Raw genomic sequence first — 23,982 nt, 5'->3', positions numbered from 1 at the left:
TGTGTGCATGTGTCTTTATAGTAGAATGATATATAATTTTTTGGGTATATACCCAGTAATGGGATTGCTGGGTCAAATGGTATTTCTGGTTCTAGATCCTTGAGAAATCACCACACTGTCTTCCACAATGGTTGAACTAATTTACACTCCCACCAACAGTGTAAAAGCGTTGCTGTTTCTCCACATCCTCTGCAGCATCTGTTGTTTCCTGACTTTTTAGTGATCGCCATTCTGACTGGCATGAGTGAGATGGTATCTCATTGTGGTGCTCAAGATGTTATAGGATTATTGTTGTTTTTCACAGAGCATTGTTTAAAAATTGCCTTAATGTTTTTGTAATAGTCCGTGATTTCTGGTTTTTTGTTTGTTTGTTTTTGGCACAGATCATGAGCAGTGTGCCTAGGGCTTAAGGGAAATGTTTCTTTGTTTTCTTGAGAGCTTTGTTAAGGGCTTATGATATTGCTAAAGGGTGAGCTCAGAGTTTATATAAATGGGGAAAAAAGCAAGGTTTTAACAAAGGCGTAGCCAGTCTCAGGCAGTTCCTTAGAAACCTGTAGATTTTCCTCATAGGAAAAAAAAGCTAATATGAGCTTAGTGATTTGTATCTTTTTCCTTTGCTTTTAAAGGTAAAACCAGTAATCCACAGCAGGATCAATGTGTCAGCTCGCTTTAGAAAACCACTTCAGGAGCCCTGCACTATCTTGTAAGTTGAAACCCTTTATACTTCAGGTTAAAAATGGCTTGGTGGTTTCCTTTTTTACAGAATTTGTGTTGCAGTTTTCAAGGCATAACTGTTTCAAATGGTTTGCCTCCTGTTTTCCAGCTTGATTGCAAATGGAGACCTGATAAACCCAGCTTCTCGCCTCCTTATCCCCAGGAAAGCCTTGAGTCAGTGGGATCATGTACTACAAATGGTCACAGAAAAAGTCACTCTGAGGAGCGGTGCTGTTCACAGGTGCGTCAAAACAATCTTGTAAATGGAGGAGTTTTGGTAGATAACGGCAAGATTTTATTCTTTGGAAGATATTGTTGAAGATATTCTCAGGTGGCTCTGGAGTCCCTGGTCTGTAGATTTGAATTTTGGCTCCCCAGTTAGGCTCTGTATGCCTCAGTTTCTTTATCTGTAGAATGGAAATATAGTAGTACTTACCTCCTAGGGTTGTTTAAGGAATAAGGTAATTCACATACAGAGCTTAAAACAGTCATTGTCACATAGTAGCACATCCACAAATATTAACGATGTTTATTTTTTGATTTAGAGTAAATCGGCAAGCATCAACATTACTTTAGAAGAGAAGGATTTTTTTTTTTTTTTTAAAGACGGAGTTTCGCTCTTTTTACCCAGGCTGGAGTGCAATGGCGCGATCTCGGCTCACCGCAACCTCCGCCTCCCGGGTTCAGGCAATTCTCCTGCCTCAGCCTTCTGAGTAGTTGGGATTACAGGCATGCGCCACCATGCCCAGCTAATTTTTTGTATTTTTGGTAGAGACGAGGTTTCACCATGTTGACCAGGATGGTCTCGATCTCTTGACCTCGTGATCCACCTGCCTCGGCCTCCCAAAGTGCTGGGATTACAGGCGTGAGCCACCGCGCCCAGCCGAGAAGGATTCTTTAAAAGAGCCAGCCTCTTAACTCTTAATTGTCCTTTTATTTAAAAGGAGGTATTTATAATTATTTGATAGTTTAAACTATTAGTGGGTTTAAAGAAGAGCCATAGAAATAATAATTTAGTGGAGTTATATAAATGTAAGAAATCAAAAGCATTTTTCTCAGGTTCTGAAATTTAAGTGAAGATTAAAATCATAACTTTAAATTGTGAAGCCTATGAAAGTATCCCCTGATGGAGGCTGACATTTATTTTCCCTCAGGTAGGAGGGTTATGAATAACGTATTTATATGAACAACATATTGTAAGTGTGTATGTGTATATACTGCTTTGGTGGAGTACATTCTTTCAAGTTTTTGTGTTTTTATGCACACACACGATAAAATAGTTCTCAAATGATTGAATATTATTTCTTTCAGGTAAATGTGTATATAGATTAATGTTTGTATATTTACATATATTAATATCCACAGTCTCAGGGCCATTGAGATTTTAAATATAATTAGGTGTTTTAATTGAAAGGACTACTTTACATGTGGCAAAAATTTCAAATATGGTGCAAATAAAAAGTATTTATCCTACCTCAGGCATGCCCAGTCGCTCTGTCTAGTACTTTTCAGCATCATCCCAGAAATATTCTATGCATATGCAAGCATATACATTTTTAATTTTTTATTGTTTTATTTATTTATTATTTTTTTGAGACAGGGTCTCACTGTGTCACCCAAGCTGGAGTGCAATGGTGTGATTTCAGCTCACTGCAGCCTCGATTGCCCAGACTTATGTGATCCTCTTACCTCAGCCTCCCAAGTAGCGTGCACCACCACACCTAGTTTTTTTTTGTTTTTGTAGAGATGAGATTTCACCATGTTGCCCAAGCTGGTCTTGAACTCCTGGGGTCAAGCAATCTGTCCACCTTGGCCTCCCAAAGTGCTGGGATTACAGGCGTGAGCCACTGTGCCTGGCCCAGTTTTTAAAAACATAAATGGAAATACATATATACATATGAATAAATAAATACATGTATACAAACACCCCCTTGATTTTTTCCTATAATATTAAATCTTAGAGATTATTCTTAGCAGCACAGATACCTCTATTTTATTATTTTTAATGACTACAAAGTATTCTGTTTATTTATTTTTATTTATTTATGTTTTAGAGATGGAGTTTTGCTCTTGTTGCCCAGGCTGGAGTGCAGCGATGTCATCCTAGCTCACTGCAACCTCCACCTCCTGGGTTTAAGCGATTCTCCTGCCTCAGCCTCCCAGATAGCTGGGATTACAGGCACCCGCCACCACGCCCATCTAATTTTTAAACATTTTTTTTTAGTAGAGATGGGATTTCCCCATGTTGGCCAGGCTGGTTTTGAACTCCTGACCTCAAGTGATCCACCCACCTTGGCCTCCCAAAGTGCTAGGATTATTGGCGTGAGCCACTGCGCCCTGCCCAAAGTATTCTGTTTTAACACAAAGTATTCCAAATCCTAATTTTTTTATTAAAAAATTTTTAGTTGGACAACATCTCATTCTATAAAATAGAATGAGTGTTTCCAATCTAATTTATTTGATCAGTTTCCTCTTTTTCATAATTTCATCTTTTATTTTAGATTCAGGGAATGCATATGCAGGTTTGTTACATGGGTATATTGCATGATGCTGAGGTTTCAGGTATAGATCTCGCCACCCAGGTAGTAAGCATAGTATCCAATAAGAATTTTTTCAGTCCACACTGCTCTATTTCCCTCCCCTCTCTAGTGGTCAGCAGTGTCTACTCTTGCTGTCTTAGTGTCCATCTGTACCCAATATCTAAGCTCCCACTTACAGTGAGAATATGTAGTATTTGGTTTTCTGTTCCTGCATTAATTCGCTCAGGATTATGACCTCCAGCTGCATCCATGTTGCTGCAAAGAACAAGATTTCGTTTTTTTTTTCTTTATGGCTGCATGGTATTCCGTGGTGTATAGGTACCACATTTTCTTTATCCAGTCCACCATTGATGGGCATCTAGACTGATTCCACATCTTTGCCATCATGAATAGCATTGCAGTGAACATACCAGTGCATGCTTCTTTTTGGTAGAATGATTTATTTTCCTTTGGGTTTGATGGCTATTTACGTCATTGCTAATTTTTTGCTATTACATGCATATGTCTTTTTGTATAAGCAAAGTTTATCAGGATATAATAGTCTAGAAGTTGAATTGTTGAATTAAGTTTCAAATGTCCTTAAAATTTTGATAGATACTGCCAGTTGTCTTCCAAAGAGTTTATCCTAATTTATATTTTCACCAGAAGTCTATGAGCAGGCCTATTTGTCACAGTTACCTGTCTAGTAAAACTAACATTTAGTCTTTTCACTCATGTTGAGTAAAAATAGCATTTCATTGTTTTTTGATTTTTATTTATTTAATATACAACAACATCTATTGACTTTTTTTTTAAAGTTCTTTTTTTTAATTGTACTTTAGATTCTGGGGTACCAATCATGTAAGATTGTTGAATAGGTACATTCATGGCAAGGTGGTTTGCCACCATACCCCCATCACGTATACCTGACATTTCTCCCCACGTTATCCCTCCCCCACCCTCCCTCTCACCATCCCTCCCATAGCGCCCGCAATGGACCCCAGTGTGTGATACTCCCGTCTTTGTGTCCAAGTGTTCTCATTGTTCAACACCTGCCTATGAGTGAGAACCTTCGGTGTTTGATTTTCTGTTCTTGTGTCAGTTTGCTGAGAATGATGGTTTCCAGGTTCATCCATGTCCCTACAAAGGACACAAACTCCTTCTTTTGTGTCAGGCACTATTCTCAGTGCTTTATATTTTGACTTAATTAACTCAACAACCCTATGAGGTAAGTAGTGCTTTTATCGTCTTTTAATAGACATGAGATGTGAGACATATAGTGGGAAATGATTTGCCCAGGGTTATGGTGATGCTGAGTAGCAGGCATTCTGGCTCCAGAGCCTGTGTTCTTAATGACCAAGGTACTCTGTAAATAAATGCCACATATTTATATCCATTGTGTCTGAACTGTCTGTCATGGCCTTTGCACATTTATCTTAGTGATTTATAGGCACTCTCCAGGGGTCCCCAACCCCCAGGCCATGGACTGGTACTGTTCCACGGCTTGTTAGGAACCAACTGCCCACCAGGAGGTGAGTAGCAGGAGCCATCATTGCCTGAGATCCACCCACTGTCAGATCAGCAGCAGCATCAGATCCTCATAGGAGCGCAAAGCCTATTGTGAACTGTGCATGCAAGGTATCTAGGTTGTGTGCTCCTTATGAGAATCTAATTCCTGATGATCTGAGGTGTAACACTTACATTTCATAACCATTTCGTCCCCCATTCCGTCCGTGGAGAAATTATCTTCCACGAAGCCAGTTCCTGGTGCCAGAAAGGTTGGGGACCACTGTCATAGACTTTTGGGGAAATTGACCTTTTCTGATGTGAGTTTTAAGTACACTTCCAGTTTGCATTTTATTTATATTTCTTTTTTCTTTCTTTCTTTTTTTTTTTCTTTTGAGACAGAGTCTCTCTCTGTCACCAGGCTGGAGTGCAGCGGTGCAGTCTCAGCTCACTGCAAATCTCCACCTCCTGGACTCAAGCAATTCTCCTGCCTCAGCCTCCTGAGTAGGCTGGGACTACAGGCACGTGCCACTGTGCCCAGCTAATTTTTGTGTTTTTAGTATAGGTGGGGTTTTGCTGTGTTGGCCAGGATGGTCTTGATCTCTTGACCTTGTGATCTGCCTACCTCAGCCCAAAGTGCTGGGGTTACAGGTGTGAGCCACCTTGCCCATCTGACATTTCTTTTTTTATGCAAATATCTTAAATTTTAATGCAATCTAATTTTCAGTCTTTTTTTTATAATCACTACTTTTAAAACTTGCTTAGATCTTTCTTACTCCAAGATTATAAGAATATTCTCCTGTGTCTTCTCCTTGTATTTTAAAATTTTATTTAAACCTTTGATTTTGCTAGAGTTTATTTTGATATCAGAAGTGAAAGCAGATCTCAATAATTGTAATTTTTTTCATACATAGTTTTGACATTTGACATACACATAAATGTAAACCTACCCAATAAATAATATAAAGCACACAAAGATATCTACAGGTAATTTCATGGCTAGATATACCTATTCATGCATATATTAATGTGGAAAAATTTACACATAGAAATAAAACATATTCAAGTAAAAGTATAGAAATGAAAATATAGTTATGTTGCTCAAACACTTGAATGCTTAGAGAAACTTCTTTTTTTGTTTAAAGTTGTATTTTAGGTTCACAGGAACATGTGCAGGTTAGTTACATAGGTAAAACTTGTGTCATGGGTGTTTGTTGTACAGATTATTTTGTCACTAAAGTACTAAGCCTAGTACCCAATAGTTATTTTTACTATTCCTCTCTCTTCTCCCATCCTCTACCCTGAAGTAGGCCACAGTGCCTGCTGTTCCCCTCTTTGTGTACATGTGTTCTCATCGTTTATCTCCTCATTGTAAGTGAGAACATGTGGTGTTAGGTTTTCTGTTCCTGTGTTTGTTTGTGAAGGAGGCTGTCCTCCGGCTCCTTCCATGTTCCTGCAGAAGATGTGATATCACTCTGTTTTATGGCTGCATAGTATTCCGTGGTGTATATGTACCACTTTTTCTTTATCCAGTCTGTCATTGATAGACATTTAGTTTGATTCTTTGTCTTCATTATTGTAAATAGTGCTGCAGTGAACATATGTGTGCATGGATCTTTGTGGTAGAATGATTTATATTCTTTTTGGCATATACCAAAAGAATATAGATGGTAGTTCGTTTTCAGCTCTTTGAAGAATTGCCACACTGCTTTCCACAATGACTGAACTAATTTACACTCTCACCAATAGTGTATAAGCGTTCCCTTTTCTCTTCAACCATACCAGCATCTGCTATTTTTTGACTTTTTAATAATAACGATTCTGACTGGTGTGAGATGGTATCTCATTGTGGTTTGCATTTCTCTAATGATCAGCTTTTTTTTTCATATGCTTGTTGGTTACATGTATGTCTTCTTTTGAAAAGTATCTGTTCATGTCCTTTGCCCACTTTTTAATGTGGTTGTTTTCTTCTTGTAAGTTCATTTAAGTTTCTTGTGAATGCTGGATATTAGACCTTTGTCAGATGCATAGTTTGCAAAAATTTTCTCCCATTCTGTGTTTATCTGTTTACTCTGTTGACAGTTTCTTTTGATGTGCAGAAGCTCTTAAGTTTAATTAGATCTCAATTGTAAATTTTTGATTTTGTTTTGATTGCTTTTGGTGTCTTTGTCATGAAATTTTTGCCAGTTCCTACACCCGGAATGGTATTGCCTAGGTTGTCTTCCAGAGCTTTTATAGTTTTGGGTTTTACATTTAAGTCTTTAATCCATCTTGAGTTGATTTTTGTATATGGTATAGGAAGGAGTTCAATTTTAATCTTCTGTATCTGGCTAGCCAGTTATCCCGGCACCATTTATTGAATAGATTCCCTGTTGCTTGTTTTTGTTAGTTTTGTTGAAGAACAGATTAAAGTAGGTGTACTATTTTATTTCTGGGCTCTCTATTCTGTTCCATTGGCCTACATGTCTGTTTTTGTCCCAGTACCATGCTGTTTTGGTTACTGAATCCATGTAGTATAGTTTGAAGTTGGGTAACGGGATGGCTCCAGCTTTGTTCTTTTTGCTTAGGATTGTGTTGGCTATTTAAGCTTTTTTGGTTCCATTTAAATTTTAAATAGTTTTTTTTCTAGTTCTATGAAGAATGTTATTGGTAGTTTGAATCTGGAAATTACTTTGGGCAGTATGGCCATTTTCATGATATTGATTCTTTCTATCCATGAACTTGGGCTGTTTTTCTGTTTGTATCATTTCTGATTTGTTTAAGCAGTGTTTTGTAGTTCTCATTGTAGAGATCTTTTACCTGCCTGATTAGCTGTAGTCCTAGATATTTTATTTTTTTGTGCCAATTATGAATGAGAATGTGCTTCTGATTTGATTCTTGGCTCAAATGTTGTTAGAGTATAGGAATGCTACTGATCTTTGTACACTGATTTTGTATCCTGAAACTTTGCTGAAGTTATTTATCAGCTGATGGAGATTTTGGGCCAAGACTATGAGATTTTCTAGATACAGAATCATGTCATCTGCAAACAGGAATAGTTTGACCTTCCTCTCTTCCTATTTGGATGCTCTTTATTTCTTTCTTTTGCCTGACTGCCCAGGGAAGGGCTTCCAATACTATGCTGAATAGGAGTGGTGAGAGAGGGCATCCCTCTCTTCTGTTGGTTTTCAAGGGAAATGCTCCCAGTTTTTGCCCATTTAGTGTGATGTTGGCTGTGGATTTCTCATAGATGGCTCTTACTATTTTGAAGTATGTTCCTTTGATACCTAGTTTATTGAGAGTTTTTAATCTGAAGTGATGTTGGATTTTATTGAAAGCCTTTTCTGCATCTATTGAGATAAACTCACGGTTTTTGTTTTAAGTTCTGTTTATCTGGTGAATCACATTTATTGATTTGCATATGTTGAGCCAACGTTGCATCCCAGGGATAAAGTCTACTTGATCATGGTGGATTAGCTTTTTGATGTGCTGCTGAATTTGGATTGTGAGTATTTTATGGAGGACTTTTGCATTGATGTTCATCAAGGACAACAAACTTGGCCTGAAGCTTTCTTTTTTGTTGTATCTCTGCCAGGTTTGGAATCAGGATGATGCTGGACACATAGAATAAGTTGGAGAGGAGTCCCTCCTCCTCAATTTTTTGGAGTATTTTCACTAGAAATGGTACCACTTCTTTGTACATCTGGTAGAATTTGGCCATGAAACTGTCTGGTCCTAGGCTCTTTTTGATTGGTAGGCGCAGTCTTGGGGGATGTATGTGTCCAGGAATTTATCCATCCCTTTTAGGTTTTCTAGTGTGTACAGAGGTTGCAGTTTCTGATGGTTATTTTTATTTCTGTAGGATCAGTGGTAACATCTCCTTTGTCTTTACTAATTTGTTCATTTGGGTCTTCTCTCTTTTCTCCTTTATTAATTCAGCTACCGGCCTATCTTACTAATTTTTTTTACAAAACCAACTCCTGGATTCATTGATCTTTTGAATAGTTTTTCCCATCTCAGTCTCCTTAATTTCAGCTCTGATTTTGGTTATTTCTTGTCTTCTGCTAGCTTTGGAGTTGGTTTGCTCTTGCTTCTTTAGTTCTTTTAGTTGTGATACTAGGTTGTTCATTTGCGATCTTTCTAACTTTTTTTTTTGGAGACAGGGTCTTGTTCTGTTGCCTAGGCTAGAGTATAGTGGCATGATCTTGGCTCACTGCAGCCTCAACCTCTTGGGTTCAAGCAGTCCTCCTACCTCAGCCAAGTAGCTGGGACTACAGGAGTGTACCATCATATCTGGCTAACTTTTTTGTACTTTTTGTAGAGATGGGCTTTCACCATGTTGCCCAGGTTGATCTGGAACTCAGCTCAGGCAATCTGCCTGCCTCAGCCTCCCAAGTGCTGGGATTACAGGCATGAGCCACCACACTCAGCCAACTTTTTGATGTGGGCATTTAGTGCTATGAATTATCCTCTTAACACAGCTTTAGCTATGTCCCAGAGATTGTGGTGTGTTGTGTTTTTGTTCTCAGTTTCAAATAAATTCTTGATTTCTTCCTTAATTTTATTATTTACCCAAAAGTCATTCAGAAGCAAGTTGTTTAATTTCCATGCAATTGCATGGTTTTGGGCAATTTTTAAAGTCTTGATTTCTGTTTTTATTGTGCTGCAATCTGAGAGTGAGTTTGGTATGATTTCAATTCTTTTGCATTTGCTGAGGATTGTTTTATGTTTGGCTTTTTGGTTGATTTTAGAGTATGTGCCATGTGGCCATAAGAAGAATGTATATTCTGTTGTTTTGGGATGGAGAGTTCTATAGAGGTCTATCACATCCATTTGGTCCAAGGTTGAGTTCAGGTCCTGAGTATCTTTGCTAATTTTCCACCTTTGTGATCTGTCTAATACTATCAGTGGAGTTTTGAAGTTTCCCACTATTACTGTGTGGGAGTAGATTTCTAAGAACTTGCTTTATGAATCTGGGTGCTCCTGTGTTGGGTGTGTATATATTTAGGATACGTGAAATGTAATTATTAATGTAATGGCAGATATGAGAGATTTGGTTGCTGCTCTCTTGGGACATGACCACTTTTCTTTAACATTAATAAATCTTATGGTTGGCCCCTCCCTATGCATCAGTATATTCATATATAAAAAGCATCCCATACACGTTTATTGAACTTGCTTCTTATGTTTCTTGTGTTTGTAGCAAAAGAAGAAAGTAAATAAACAATAGTTACATAAAAGAAGGCTAAAATTAAGAATTAGAATTTATTCAGTGCTGGGCCAGGTGTGGTGGCTTATGCCTATAATCCCAGCACCCTGGGAGGCCAAGACAGGAGGATCAGTTGAACTGACCTCAGGAGTCCAAAACCAGCCTGGGGGCAACGTAGCAAGACCTTGTCTGTATTAACAAAAATAATTTATTCACTATATTTTACCTATCTGCAGAGGAAACAAGTCAAATCTTGGCTGTTTCGAGAGTCCACAGCTGTGCTGCCTTTTAATTTCCAGCTATAAAATTATTGCTGATTCAGATATAACTATTTTGAAGAAAAGTGGAAACAGAATGCTTGGGTCTAGGCCATTGGTTCTCAACCAGGCATGATTTTGCCCCTTGGGAGCATTTGGCAGTGCCTCGAACCATTTTTGGTAGTCTCAACTGGGGGTGGGGTGGCTACTACCACCATTTAGTGGGTGGAGGCCAAGGGTGCGGCTAATAAACATCTTACAATGTACAGGGCAGCCTGCTCACCTCTCCAACAAGGAATTATCTGGTCCAAAATGTCAATAATGTCACTATTCAGAAACCTGGGTCAAGCGTTTTTGTTTTTGTTTTGAGATAGGGACTCACTATATTGCCCAGGCTGACTTTGAACTTCTGGGCTCAAGTGATCCTCTGGCCTCAGCCTCTCAAATGGCTGGAACTATAGGCATGGGCCAATTTGTCCAGCCTAAGTTAAGGCAGAAAAGACAGAATTCTGGGTTAAGTGTTGATATTTAGACTTGTTAGGAGTAGAGGTAAAATGTGATAAAGAAAGAGACTTTATCATCCTCATAGTAACTAAAACCACAAATACATTTCAGGAATGTTGGTGGTTATTTTCATTGTATTTTATGGTTCTGTATGATATGGTCATTTACATGATCAGTAAACAAGCTGAGAGGTCAGTGTTTTTTTTTTTTTTTTTTTTGCTTCTGTAAATGACATTTGATCTTATTGTGTAATACAGGAAGACAGAAAGCTTTTTGATGATATTGAAATTCTTCCATTTATAAATAGCTTTTACTTGTAACCTTCAAATATACACACTGTCTTTCTAGTTTAGTTTTCTAATACTTATTTTCCTGTTCTTTAAAAATAATTCTGTGGACATTTAAAATCATCTGGTAAAATTATCACTGTTCTTTTAATAAGTAACATATTGTAGTTCATAGCAGCAGTTTTACAGTAAAGGAAGGTTGGGAAGATATAATGTTCACTCTTTTTTTGCTTAGAAGAGATGGCAAAAGAAGAAAGAAGCACGAATGCTATGCAGTTCTGCATCATTAACCCTGGCAATGGCTTCTTTTCCCTCCTGCCCTCTCACCCCATTGTTTCTGACCCAGTTCTCTGTGTGTTTGTATGTAATACTTTGGTTGAGAGCTGTTCTTAAACATAATGCAGTCAGAAGCTTGCCAGCCTAATGAATATGCTAAGAAAATTAAATTTAAAAGTGTTAAGAAAATATAAATAGAAGAATCAGTGCTCAATGGAAAAAGAGCTTTATTTAAAGTGCTAGGATCTGTACAAGTTAATTTTTCTCCTCTAAAATTTTAATATGGCAACGATAGGGATCCTTATGCTAGATCATCAGGCTCATTGGGATGAAACCGTGTATAGCAAGGTGATCATTGTATCTGCATTATGACATTAGCATTGAGTGGAATCTAATGACTTTGAGGCATCTATAATGCAATAATGAGAATAGTAACAAATGTGCTAAATTAAGTACAGAGTGTTTTTATTTACTTTGTAATTTTAATTTTTTTGGTATCCAGAATACTTTGGAATCTTTAGCAGTTCTTTAAATATTTGTTAAAATTCTAATTGTTGGTGTTCATATTTTTGACAGGCTTTACACTTTGAAAGGAAAACTTGTTGAGAGTGGAGCAGAATTGGAGAATGGGCAGTTTTATGTGGCTGTCGGCAGAGATAAGTTTAAGAAACTTCCTTACAGTGAGTTACTTTTTGATAAGTCAACAATGAGAAGGCCTTATGGGTAAGTCTCAATTCTAGTTATTTATTCCTCATGCTTTAGTTATCACTTGAAATAGCATTGGGTCTTTTGCTGACCACTATTATATTTTATGTAACTGATAATCTTATTACTTAGAATGGAAAGCATATATGATATACATTGATCTTTGTTTTTATTGCCATGATGGGAGACTGAGAGTTATTGCACAAAAATATAATTTCTGGGAATTTATGAAAGACTTCATAGTATTTTTTTTTAGAATGCACGAAATTTATAGTAAATACAAAAATTTATCCTTTTGAAGAAGATACAGGGCAATGAGCTTCTCTACAGCACACATTATTACAAGTTTTTGTGTTGTTTTTTTGAGGTGGAGTTTCACTCTTGTTGTCCAGGCTGGAGTGCAATGGTGTAATCTGGGCTCACCACAACCTTGGCCTCCAAGGTTCAAGCAATTCTCCTGCCTCAGCCTCCCTAGTAGCTGGGATTACAGGCATGCAGCACCACTCCTGGCTAATTTTGTAGTTTTAGTACAGACAGGGTTTCTCCATGTTGTTCAGGTTGGTCTCGAACTCCTGACCTCAGGTGATCCACCCGCCTTGGCCTCCCAAAGTGCTGGGATTATAGGTGTGAGCCACCACGCCTGGCGTTTTTGTGTCTTAATAGTTGCTAGACCAAATCACTTTTCAGTTGGTTTGGATAGAAACATCCCAGAGCGTTAAAAAAAAAACCCTATTATTTTATACTTGTTTTAATAATAACTGTAAAATATAAAAACAACGTAATCCCACTTATGCAAATAGAGAGGATGGATGTACAGTTCATGCATTTAAGATTTTAAGGATTATACTTCTAATTACATAATTAGAAGTATATAGTACATAATGTACTATATGCAGTTTTTCTCCATGAAATGTCATATATTTGTGAAAGATGCTTTATTTCAGCCAAGGAGATATGTTGCAGAGTCATCAGGAAGAGCTCTGGGCCCTGCCGCAGGACCGCTCGGCTTGCTCGTGGTGCACAGGGATCCATCTCTGTTGCTTTTCCCAGAGATCCTGTGACCCCCTTGCCATTGCAAACCCATTTTTTTTTGTGTGTGTGGTTTTCATCTGCAGAGATAGAGCAGAATGTTACCAATGTGTTTTTCATTAATTCACAATTTGTGTAACTTGATGGAGAAGCTGGCCAAGAGCTTCTAAATAAGTAGTAGATGACGTGGAATTTCAGAAGTGGTGTTTGAACTGTGCAGAAGCACATGATTTTCTAGCACTTTTGAATTATTTACCAGCTGACTTATTGCTAACCAATCTTGCCCATCCATGAAATCAAATCCTTTAACCATCTTTGCTGAGCAACCCTAGGTTAAGTGCTGTGAGCAACAGTGTGTACTTGATGGTGATAAGAAAACTGTAACTCACATTTGTCCTTCTCACACAATTAGTAAGAATTGTTTTTATATATGTGTCCTTCTATTTTTGGAGAGATTCAGTTGGGTTTTCAACATGGGTCTTTTCCTAATAACACAGATATCAACAAAACAACTTATAGTCTAAAAGAATTTTTAATTTTTTGGTGAGGACAGCTGGTTTAAAAACTACCTGAATGCAAATGGCAGTGCTTTACCTCTACTCTCCTATCAGAGGTAGACATAGTAGACATCAGAGAAACAAAGGAAATTTGTTTTTTAACTCAGTCTGGAAAAATCATCACTCACATTTGGAAATGATTTTTTGAAATGCAAATAGAACACTTTGGGATCTGGATAAAAATGCTATACCAATTTCAGGTGATACTAAAAGCTTATTTGTAAACATTGATTAAAATAGTATACAAGGAAACATTAAAAATCTTTTGGGATGGAATTTGGAAATTTTGTGATCTTTGTGAAATTGGGGAAGTATATGTTAAAGTGTAGGTTACCTTTTGTGAAGCACGGATAGCAGCAAACAGTTGCCTTCCAGGTTGGGATGATAATTATCTTGCATTGTACATTATTTGTAAATAACATCCAGATTTCTAAACTGCAATTTGTTTCCACAGTCAGAAAGCTTCTTCACTGCCTCCTATTGTAGGATCCAGAAAGTCTAAAGGGAGTGTAAGTATCAGATGCTTTCCTCATTAATGTTCTGTATTTTTATATGATACAAAGACACTGTCCTTTGGGTTTCAATTAAGTTCCAAGAGATAAAACTTAGCCGCTTTGTGGCGTATAACCAGTTATGTGAAACAGCACTAGAACTTTACTGTTACAACTACCCTAAACAGAGCTAACATTTTTAGAATATGTATTTTAACATTTTTCCTTGTGTATACACCTGACATAATTTATATTGTGCTGAAAATCTTGGCAGTAACACATGAAACTCTGAGAACTATTGCAGTAAGTCACATCAATGATCATCTAGTCTTGGTTTCTATCTTTAACAAAGGCTAAAAGGGAAGTTTTGGTGAGAAAAGGGGTAATCCTCATTTATATTCCTTGAAAAGATTGACAATTGTTCCGAGTATTTAGTTTGTCATCCAAATTTTTTCCATTTATCATTTATTCATCGTTTGTTAGTTCAGCAAACATTTATTAAATACCTACTCTGTGGGAGCAGTGACAGCTTTCAGTAGGTCATTTCCTGATCAACTTGTATTTCCAGTCTGTGCTCCACGATGGGGTGAGCCCCATGACAGGCCGGAGTGTCGCCTTGGCAGTTCTTCCTGACTGATGCTTCTCTTTCTTCTCTTTTGGTTGAATTGCCTGACAAGTTGTGATCAGAACTGATTTGACACCCCCCCACCCACACCCTGAATTAACTAAGCAACATTCTTAATTTGCTATTCTGTAAAGTAAATGATTTCTAGGAAATGATATCTCCTAATGATTTAGATCCCTCCATTTTGTTTGTTATATCATGGGCAATTCTTGAAAGAAAGAAAAATAATTTTGTGTATATAAGTAGTGCTGAACTCAGCATAGCAGATATTTATTAAGAACTCATTAGCTGAGACCGTGGTACTATTTATGACAAAAATAAAATAAAAATCAATGTAGCTCTTGCCCTCAGGCAACCTACAATCTACTTAAAGAAGATAGCTTAAAAAGGGAAGAAGCTAATGTGAAACACCAAATATATAGAGATTGGTGACCATGAGAGGGAGGGAAGGAATGAATGGACCATGGCAGCAGTACACAGAGGAAGTTGAATTTGAGCTCTGCCTTTGAGACTGTTTAAAATTCAGAAAAAGGTAGATGATGGGAGAGGGCCTTCAGGTCCAAGGGAGGGTGAGAGGAACGGAGCAGACGTGGGCATGCGAAGAAGTTACGCTGACTGACACTTACTGGGTACTTGACGGCTCAGCACTATGCCAGGCTCTTTACAGGAGTGAGTTATTTAACCTCACCCCACAAGGCAGGCATCTTTGTCATCTGCGTTTAAGAAGGAAATGAGAAAAGGAAGTTCTCAGAGGAGAAGCGACATGTCCAAAAGCTCCCATTGAAGGCAGAGGTTGCAGTCAGCTGAGATTGCGCCACTGCACTCCAGCCTGGGCAACAGAGTGAAACCCTGTCTCAAAAAAAAATGAAACAAAATAACATGACATAAAATACAAACAAAGGCTCCTATTGAGCAAATAGCAGGGGAGGAATTGCATCCATACAGCTGGCCCAGAGCTCCTGCTCCCGAGCCCCAGGACAGTGAGTCCCTTAGGCTGACTGGATCAGATGGTCCTTTTTGGTGTGGGGGCTCCTGTGCCTGACGTGGTAGGTGGTGGCAGTTATTGCGTGACCTTGAACAAAAGATTGAAAAGTCTAGTCTTTATCCTTCTGAGAGGTGAGAATTTTAATCTGAGTCCATTTGGGGAACATCAGATCTTGTACATGGAGAAAGATTTCACATGGCGAGAAGCCATAGATAAGTCGACGCTTGTGAGGCAGTAGCAGCTGTCTTGGGATAAGGGGGTAAGAGTCTAGACGGGGGAGGTGGCAGAGGCAGCAGGAAGTGATGATTGTTCAGGAAGAAACCAAGGAACAAAGGATTTGTGTGATGACTGGATACAAGGGGTTAATAGAGAGGAATGGAGAGGTTGGGGCCACAGATAACTGAGGTTTTTAAGCTTGGAATTTGAGAAAATGATAGTTCTGTCGCCAAGAAGAGGGCAGTCAGAGCAAATACTGACCTACGTAATTTCAAACATGTTGAGTTGGAAGTATCATCAGGAAATGGAGTTGAAAGTGTGTGGCCAGCAGTTGTAAATGGCAGAGCTGAGGCCTGCCGAGGACCTCAGGACTGAAGTTGTAGAGTTGCAGGCTTTTTTTTTTTTTGGAGACAGGGTGTCACTGTGTCACCCAGGGTGGTGTGCAGTGGCATGATCATGATTTACTGTAGCCTTGATCTCCAAGGCTCAAGCGATCCTCTCACCTCAGTCTCCCAAGTAGCTGGGACTCCAGGCGTGCATCCCCGTGATTTTTGTGTTTATTGTAGAGACAGAGTTTCATCTTGTTGTCCAGCCTGTTCTCAAAGTTCTGGGCTCAAGCGATTGGCCTGCCTTGGCCTCCCAAAGTGTTAGGATTCCACGTGTGAGCCACTGCACCTGGCCTGAGTCGCAGATTTGACCAGCCGTGGAATGGTCCTAGTTGAAGAGCAGACATGGCGTCACTGTGGTGCTTCATCACCCAGCACAGCTTGCACTGAGCACGTCTCACTGCTGCTGCCAAGTGAGAGAATGGATGAGGGGAGCCCAGAGGGAGACAGTGCAGTGAGAACCGCAGAGGGCCCAGGCTCGAGGCAGCCTAACTTCACAGGCGTGGGGTGAAAGAGGAGTGAGAAGAATATTTCAGTAGTTGAAAAATATATCATAGCTACTATAAAGCCAAATAAAACCCATGAATTTAGGGATTGGAAATTGTATTTTGCTTTTTTGTTTGTTTGTTTTTCTTTAGGACTCTAGCAGAATCCCTTCTGTGTCCTGTATAGATAATAGCTTGTTAATTCTTACACTACAGCTGGAGGAATGATAGTTAAACAGAGACCCATTGTAATTGAATAATTGACCCCAAGTCACAGGGAAAGTTGATGTCAGGACAAAAATCATGGCCCAACTCTTTGCATTCACAGTGACTGAACTTTGGAATTATATGTTTATTATTCTGAAATTTGAAAAACTAAAATTTTCATTAAAAATGGATAAAGCATTTCTTGCTTTAAAATGCATGTGTAGGTACATATATGCAATTGTATTTCTTGCTCATTTGGAAGTTTATTAGACTGTATGCTGTGGATACTGTGACCCATCAAGGGCATCACATCAGTTCATCTGATGATTGAATTTTCCATGCGTATGGCACGATAGTAAGCCCCGGGGATACAGCAATGAACACAAAGATTGGATGTTCTCTCTGACTCATGGTCCACTCAAGGAGACAAAGGTGAAACAAACGATTCCATAAATCAATAGATACTTACGAAGTATGATAGAAATGAAAGGAAAGTGCAGAGTCATATGAGAGATGGAAAAAGGAAAACAAGATAGGTGTGTCAGGAGACGCATCATGGAGGAAGTTAAGTTAAACAAAGACTCAGTCATGGTGTATATTTACACCCCATAGAAAGCAAAGACAAAGGTGTCAAATGTAGTTTCACACTATGACTTAGAAAAGTAGTATGGTAGCAGAGTTTGTCCATCTTTCTAAAGTGTGCCCGTAGCACTGTGTATTCATGTACCCCATCCATCATCCATTCCAAACATATTCACTGAGCACCAACTCAGTGCCAGAAACTGCTGGAGGTACTGAGCCTATAATGGTAGATAGACAAGGACTTGGACTGCATGGTGCTTTCATTCCAGTGCGTGTGTGCATGCGTGCGTGTGTGTATGTGTGTGTTTGGGGGGGTTGGATGGGAAGGATGGGAGAACTAGTAAACAAATGTACAAATAGGGATTCCATCTTTGGCTCCCCTTCCACCATTCTTGTGGAAGCTTTCTCTCTCTCTGGGATTTCCCCCTCTGGAGTCCCCTTCCACTCAGTGTGAAAGCTGCTTTCCTCTCTGGGATTCCATACTTGGGTCCCCTTCCACAATCCTCATGGGAGCTTTCTCTCTCTTATCTTTCTCTCTACCTAAATAAATCACTTTCTGCAAAATAAATAAATAAATAAATAAAACCACACACACACATACACAAACACAAATGCACAAATAATTTCAGATGGTGATAAGTGCTGTGAGGAAAAGAATATGTGGCAGGGCATTGATTTCTATAAAATTGTCTAAAACTGAGACCTTAGTGATATAACAGAGCCAGCTGTGCAGGGATGAGGCAGGGGAAGAAGAGCATCCAACGCAGAGGAAACAAAGTCACACAGGCCCTTGCTAAAGGCCCGGCGTACGAGGAGGGCAGAAAGAAGGCCAGGGTGCTTGGAGCTGAAATTGGGCAGGCAGGCATGCGAGGAATTTGGATTTTATTTCTTAATGGGGTGCCATTTGAGGGTTATAGGAAGGGAATGATATAATTTGCTTCACATTGCTAAGTGCTCATTCTGGCTATTGTATGTATAGGGAAGTGGGTCGGGGCAAGAATAGAAGCAGGAGGCAGTGGGATGGCTGGAGTACGGGTATGTGATACAGGTGAGTTTGATAGGTGGCTGCAGTGGGGGCAGACATCTGTTATAACCCCCTTTGAGCATATTGTCATTGATGGATTCATTGATTCAACACGATTTATTGAGTTCATATGATGTCCTGGGCACTGTTCTGGTGCTTCAGGGCCCAGAGATTCTAAAATACTAAATGCATGGAGGTTACATTCCAGCAACAAATGCGCAATACATGTGATATCCACTAGGGATAAGCATGAATAAAAATACATGAAGACATGGGAAGAGGAAGTGAAAGAGTGTGCTATTTCAGCTGGGTTGTTGGAAAGGCCTCTTTCAGGAGGTTACGTTTGAGTAGAGGAGAATAACCCCTGGCATGGTGCCCAGTGCCTGCTAGGCTCTCACTAACTCGGCTTAGCCAGTGTGTGAGTTTGGCATCAAGCCACACAGAACTTCCTGTGCCAGTAAATCCGAAGTCACACACTCGATTTTTAACAGGATTAATTTACTCCTTTCCTATAATGAATTGGTTCCCTGGAGAATGCATGCATTTAATAGATCATTAGCTGCCTGACACTGAGAGGAGGGGTGTGAGTGAAAGGGGCTGCGTGGGGCAAGCTTAGCTTCCAGCTTTAGGAACCACTGCAAAATCAATGGAGAAGGCATCTCAACTCGTGATGCAAATCAAAGGGGACACAGAACTAGAGTTTGAGAAATTTATTTTTCCTACATGGCTTTTTAGGAATTGCTCTTTTGTATATAGAAGGGAGTGTGGATGAGGGACTGGTAGAACTTGAGAGAAAGAGAGAAAGCAGCAGCCATGGACTATACAGGGACCATTGCTGGTGCACAACTGAGTTGGTCAGCAAGACAGGAAGTCATTCCTCATACAGACGCAGTGCTGCAAGTCACAGAAATTAGCATGTTGAGAAAAATTTCAAGTTGTGATTCTAGCCTTAAAAACAAAAGGAAGGTGTAAGTAAATTATCTTAAATTCCCTGAGCTTGAAAAATAAACCCATCTGCAGAAGGCTGCTTTCCAGTGGCAAGGTGACACCAGGTAGAATCGCAGTGCCCTCTATTGGAAAAGATGAAAAATCAGAAACGTATTTGAAAGTTAAAGCCAATGACTAAGTGATCTTTTGTCATCCTTATTACCATTCGGCTTATATATCTTATGGCCAGTAGATTGCAGGATCAAATATTATGATTTCTAAGCTTTTGATAAAAAATTCATTATTATCCAAGTATCACAACGTCACTGTGAAGCAGGTTATAAACATATTAAAGTAAATTCCTCATACCCCAAAAACTTTATTTTGCCATGGGGGAAACTGAGGCTGGTGTGGGTAAAAGGGCTTCTTACTCCTGTCATCAGCAGATATGCAGATGAAAGAAATGTCAGGTGGAGTCACCGTCTAGTCCCCGCCCCCCCACCCCAGCTCATAATATCTCTGGGTGCACCCCTGAACTACACACATTGTGAGGTTGCTCACTGAGGCAAACCTCTCACAAAATTATTTTAAATTTGATGTTTTATGGTCTATATATTTTTGGCACATTTTCATGGGACTACAAATGAGTTTATATGCTAATGAAAAAAACCTGAGTTGGTTGGATCTTGTTGGAAAGAGCCTAGGGAACTATTTAAAGAATATCCCAGCCTTGGGCAGGTGCGGTGGCTCACGCCTGTAATCCCAGCACTTTGGGAGGCCAAGGCGGGAGGATCATTTGAGGTGAGGAGTTCGAGAACAGCCTGGCCAATGCGGTGAAAGCCCGTCCCTACTAAAAGTACAAAAAAATAGCCGGGCATGGTGGCGGGTGTCTGTAATCCCAGCTACTCGGGAGGCTGAGACATGAGAATTGCTTGAACTCGGGAGGCAGAGGTTGCAGTGAGCTGATATTGCCCTACTGCACTCTAGCCTGGGTGATAGAGTAAGAGTCTCAAGAAAACAAAACAAATAAAATAAATCCCAATCTTGGTAGAGTGAGGGGTGAATGGAGGCTGTTTTTGGCTTTTTGTTTGTTTGGTCCAAAGGTTTTGTATTCCTCTCGAATATACTGATATGCATGTGTGACAAACGGCAGGACAGTGGTTGGGTATCTCCTGGGGTCTAGTTTTTCCATAGGACACCCTGTAAAATTAGGCTGCTTCTTGATTTCTTCCACTTTGAGATAAAGTCATAATTTGTTACTTCTGGGATGACTGTTTTAGGGAACCATACATATAATAGAAGGTTTTAGTGCTTTGAGCATTGGAAAGCTTCAAGGCAGTAGAAAAATCAGACCCTGAGAAAGTTAATTTATTTATCCATAAAATGGTGAGAATACTGCTTATCTATATGGTAAGTATTTGTGTTAATGTGTATGTAGCACCTAAGAGGCACTCAGTGATACTGTTTTATTTACTGGTATAGGTGTATAAGATAGCAAAACTCCTCTGTCTCTTATGCCCTGCAAATAGCAATGACTATCTATGTATTTGAGTTACAAGTCACATGTGGAAGCCTTATAGAAAAAACAAACCTCCCTCTCTCCCTTTGTCCTTTTCCCTCTCTATATATAATTTATGTAATTGTATAATACAAACATATGAGTTATGTGTATATAATTTATATTATATATTTATATATATAATGTATTTATTTTCACATTATTAACACTGTAGATGAATCAACTTTTTTCTCTTCTCCCCCTTCACCTTCTTTTTTTTTAAAAAAAAGAAAAACATTTAGCTGGGTGCAGTGACACACGCTTGTAATCCCAGCTATTGAGGAGGCTGGGGTGGGAAGATAGCTTGAGTCTGGAGTTTGAGGCCAGCCTGGGAAACCTAACAAGAGCATATCTAAAACAAACAAAAAAACCCAGAAAAGAAAAGCATTTCAATTATTTAATATTTTCTAATTACAAAAAAGTTCTTTCCTGTCTCCAAGTTTGGTTTACTTTTTACTCACAAAGTGCCTGGAGATTAGTTATTAATTAATAATTGAATGTATGAGTAAGTGTCACCTACCAAATATGTGCATTATGTAGTTATTTGAATTAATTAGTCTTCCTTAGTGCTCCAAAGTGACCCCTTTTCAAGTGTCTTTATCAGAAATTTGATAAATCAGAACTTTGCTGTCTTTTCATAAACAAGAGAGGTGACTTAGAATGACACGTACTCCAGAGTGGGGCTTCTGTGTCTCCCCTGTGGCACCCCTTTGTGAGTAATGCTTACCCCAGAGAGTTGCAGAAAATGAGCCTGCTGAGTGCCAGGCTTTCTCATTCATTAGGTTCCACTCCAGTCCCTTCAAGTTCAACAGCATCTCAGAACATTCTAGTAGGCTTGCTAACTGCTTGTGAAAGGTTAATCCTCTCATCTAAAGCTTTTAAAATTTTAAAATTGGCCACGTGCAGTGGCTCACACCTGTAAATCCCAGCAATCTGGGAGACTGAGGAGGGTGGATCACCTGAGGTCAGGAGTTCAAGATCAGCCTGGTCAACATGGTGAAACCCCATCTCTACTAAAAATACAAAAAAATTAGCTGGGTGTGGTGACACACACCTGTAATCCCAGCTACTCGGGAGGCTGAGATAGGAGAATTCCTTGAACCTGGGAAGCAAAGTTTGCAGTGAGCCGAGAGCGTACCACTGCACTCCAGCCTGGCTGACAGAGCAAGACTCTATCTCAAAAAAAAAAAAAAAAAAAAAAAAAAATCTTGGGTTGAAAGGCTCCATTGAGAATAAAAGGGACTATGATACTTGGCTGATGGATTTGGAGGCTCTACTATAATTGCATATCTGTTTCCTCTGCCAGACAGTTTATGGCTGAGTTTAAGATTCTCAAGAAAGAATCCTTGAAGAAAAGAAAAAAGGAACTCTGGTTGCAGTTACTATAATAATTAAATGGAAACTGTATGTTTAAATTGCTGTTAGAATAGGAAATTAAATTACACAAAAAGTGTTATAGATTTGGACAAGTTTTCGTACTGTTAACAAACCTATGCATAATTCATTTACTGGTAGGCTATGACAAAATAGCACAAATAACTTCATTTGTAGGGCTGTGAATTTTTCTGTTCCTAACTGGGTGATGGCTAAAACCATTTAAATGCTTCTGGATGACTGAATATATAAATGTTTAAAATGAACAGTTATAATCGTTTTCTAGGCAGATTTGTTTAATATTACTACATTTACTTTCAGACACAAGCATAGTACCGATGTTGCATAAAGATTACACTCAATATGGTATAAGCTTGATATGATTTTTTTCTTTTTTTTTTTTTTTTGAGATGGAGTTTTGCTCTTGTTACCCAGGCTGGAGTGCAATTGCGCGATCTCGGCTCACCGCAACCTCCGCCTCCTGGGTTCAAGCAATTCTCCTGCCTCAGCCTCCCGAGTAGCTGGGACTACAGGCGTGCGCCACCATGCCCAGCTAATTTTTTGTATTTTTTAGTAGAGATGGGGTTTCACCTTGTTGACCGGGATGGTCTCGATCTCTTGACCTCGTGATCCACCTGCCTCGGCCTCCCAAAGTGCTGGGATTATAGGCGTGAGCCACTGCACCCGGCCCGATATGATTTTTAAGAAAAAGATTAACTCTCTGCTCTTGAAGAAAGCATTCTGATACTTATTAAACAAACACTATACATCAGGGACTGAACTAGTCACTTGATAAGCCTTCTCATTATGTCCTCATGCGAGACCTAAAGGCAAGTACATTAACTCCACTCAAATAATGAGGAAACTGAGGCTTAGAGAAATTAAGAGTTACTTAGCCCGTGGTCCCTTGTGTTCAGTGGCAGAGCAGTAGCTCTGAGCCATGTATTTGGGGTTTCTAAAACTTGCGTTCTTTCCACCACCTGCAGCCTCACACCATATACTCTCACGTATGTTTAGTCCCTGAGCATCTGAGAGCCAGGGCTACCTTAGTAAGAGGAAGTTTCTTTATCTTTATCTTTTCTTTTGGTTAGAGATAGGGTCTCATTCTGTTGCCCAGGCTGGAGTACAGTGGTGTGATCACAGCTCACTGCAGTCTCGGACTCTTGGGCTCAAGTGGTCCTCCTGTGTCTGTTGAGATTCACTCGGGGTGGCTGGCAAAATATTAGGGAAATGTTGGGGAAAGCTATAGATTACAGTCTCACACCTTTTGGAAGGCGGAAAGGTTTTATTGGGACAGGCTGAAGGAAGCCAGTTCATTAAGTTAGCATAGGAAAAAGATAGGGATGATAAGAGGTTTTCCCAGTTGTCTGTTTACCCCCCATTCCTTTGTCCCTACTCTAATTTGTTTGCTCATGTAAACTTTGTGCTGATGGCCCTCTGAGTGGGAGGTCAAAGGCGGGTAATTACCGTTAATGGTCTTTACTGTGGGCCCTCCCGGAACCAAAAGCTTTTATCATTCATAAAACCACTCTTTTAACCATGTGAATTATCCACAAGCATGTTGACTTAGAACCTCTTTT

The 23,982-nt window shown here is 39.4% G+C and overlaps 1 protein-coding gene across 1 annotated transcript in view; it reads left to right on the top strand.

Annotated features, from left to right (window-relative positions):
- DCDC2 (doublecortin domain containing 2) overlaps positions 1 to 23,982 on the top strand; it is a 199,110-nt gene that overhangs the window by 53,137 nt on the left and 121,991 nt on the right. Inside the window, exons 3-6 of the mRNA XM_012458520.3 lie at positions 627 to 703; positions 824 to 955; positions 11,828 to 11,974; positions 13,997 to 14,051. Coding sequence (XP_012313943.2) covers positions 627 to 703; positions 824 to 955; positions 11,828 to 11,974; positions 13,997 to 14,051 — 411 coding nt within the window. The remainder of the gene's footprint in view (positions 1 to 626; positions 704 to 823; positions 956 to 11,827; positions 11,975 to 13,996; positions 14,052 to 23,982) is intronic.

Source organism: Aotus nancymaae, unplaced genomic scaffold, assembly GCF_030222135.1.
Source record: "Aotus nancymaae isolate 86718 unplaced genomic scaffold, 86718_ANA_hifiasm-v0.15.2.pri h1tg000051l, whole genome shotgun sequence".
Lineage (NCBI taxonomy): Eukaryota > Metazoa > Chordata > Mammalia > Primates > Aotidae > Aotus > Aotus nancymaae.
Note: the sequence above shows the minus strand (reverse complement) of the source record. Positions and strands in the feature narration are given on the sequence as shown.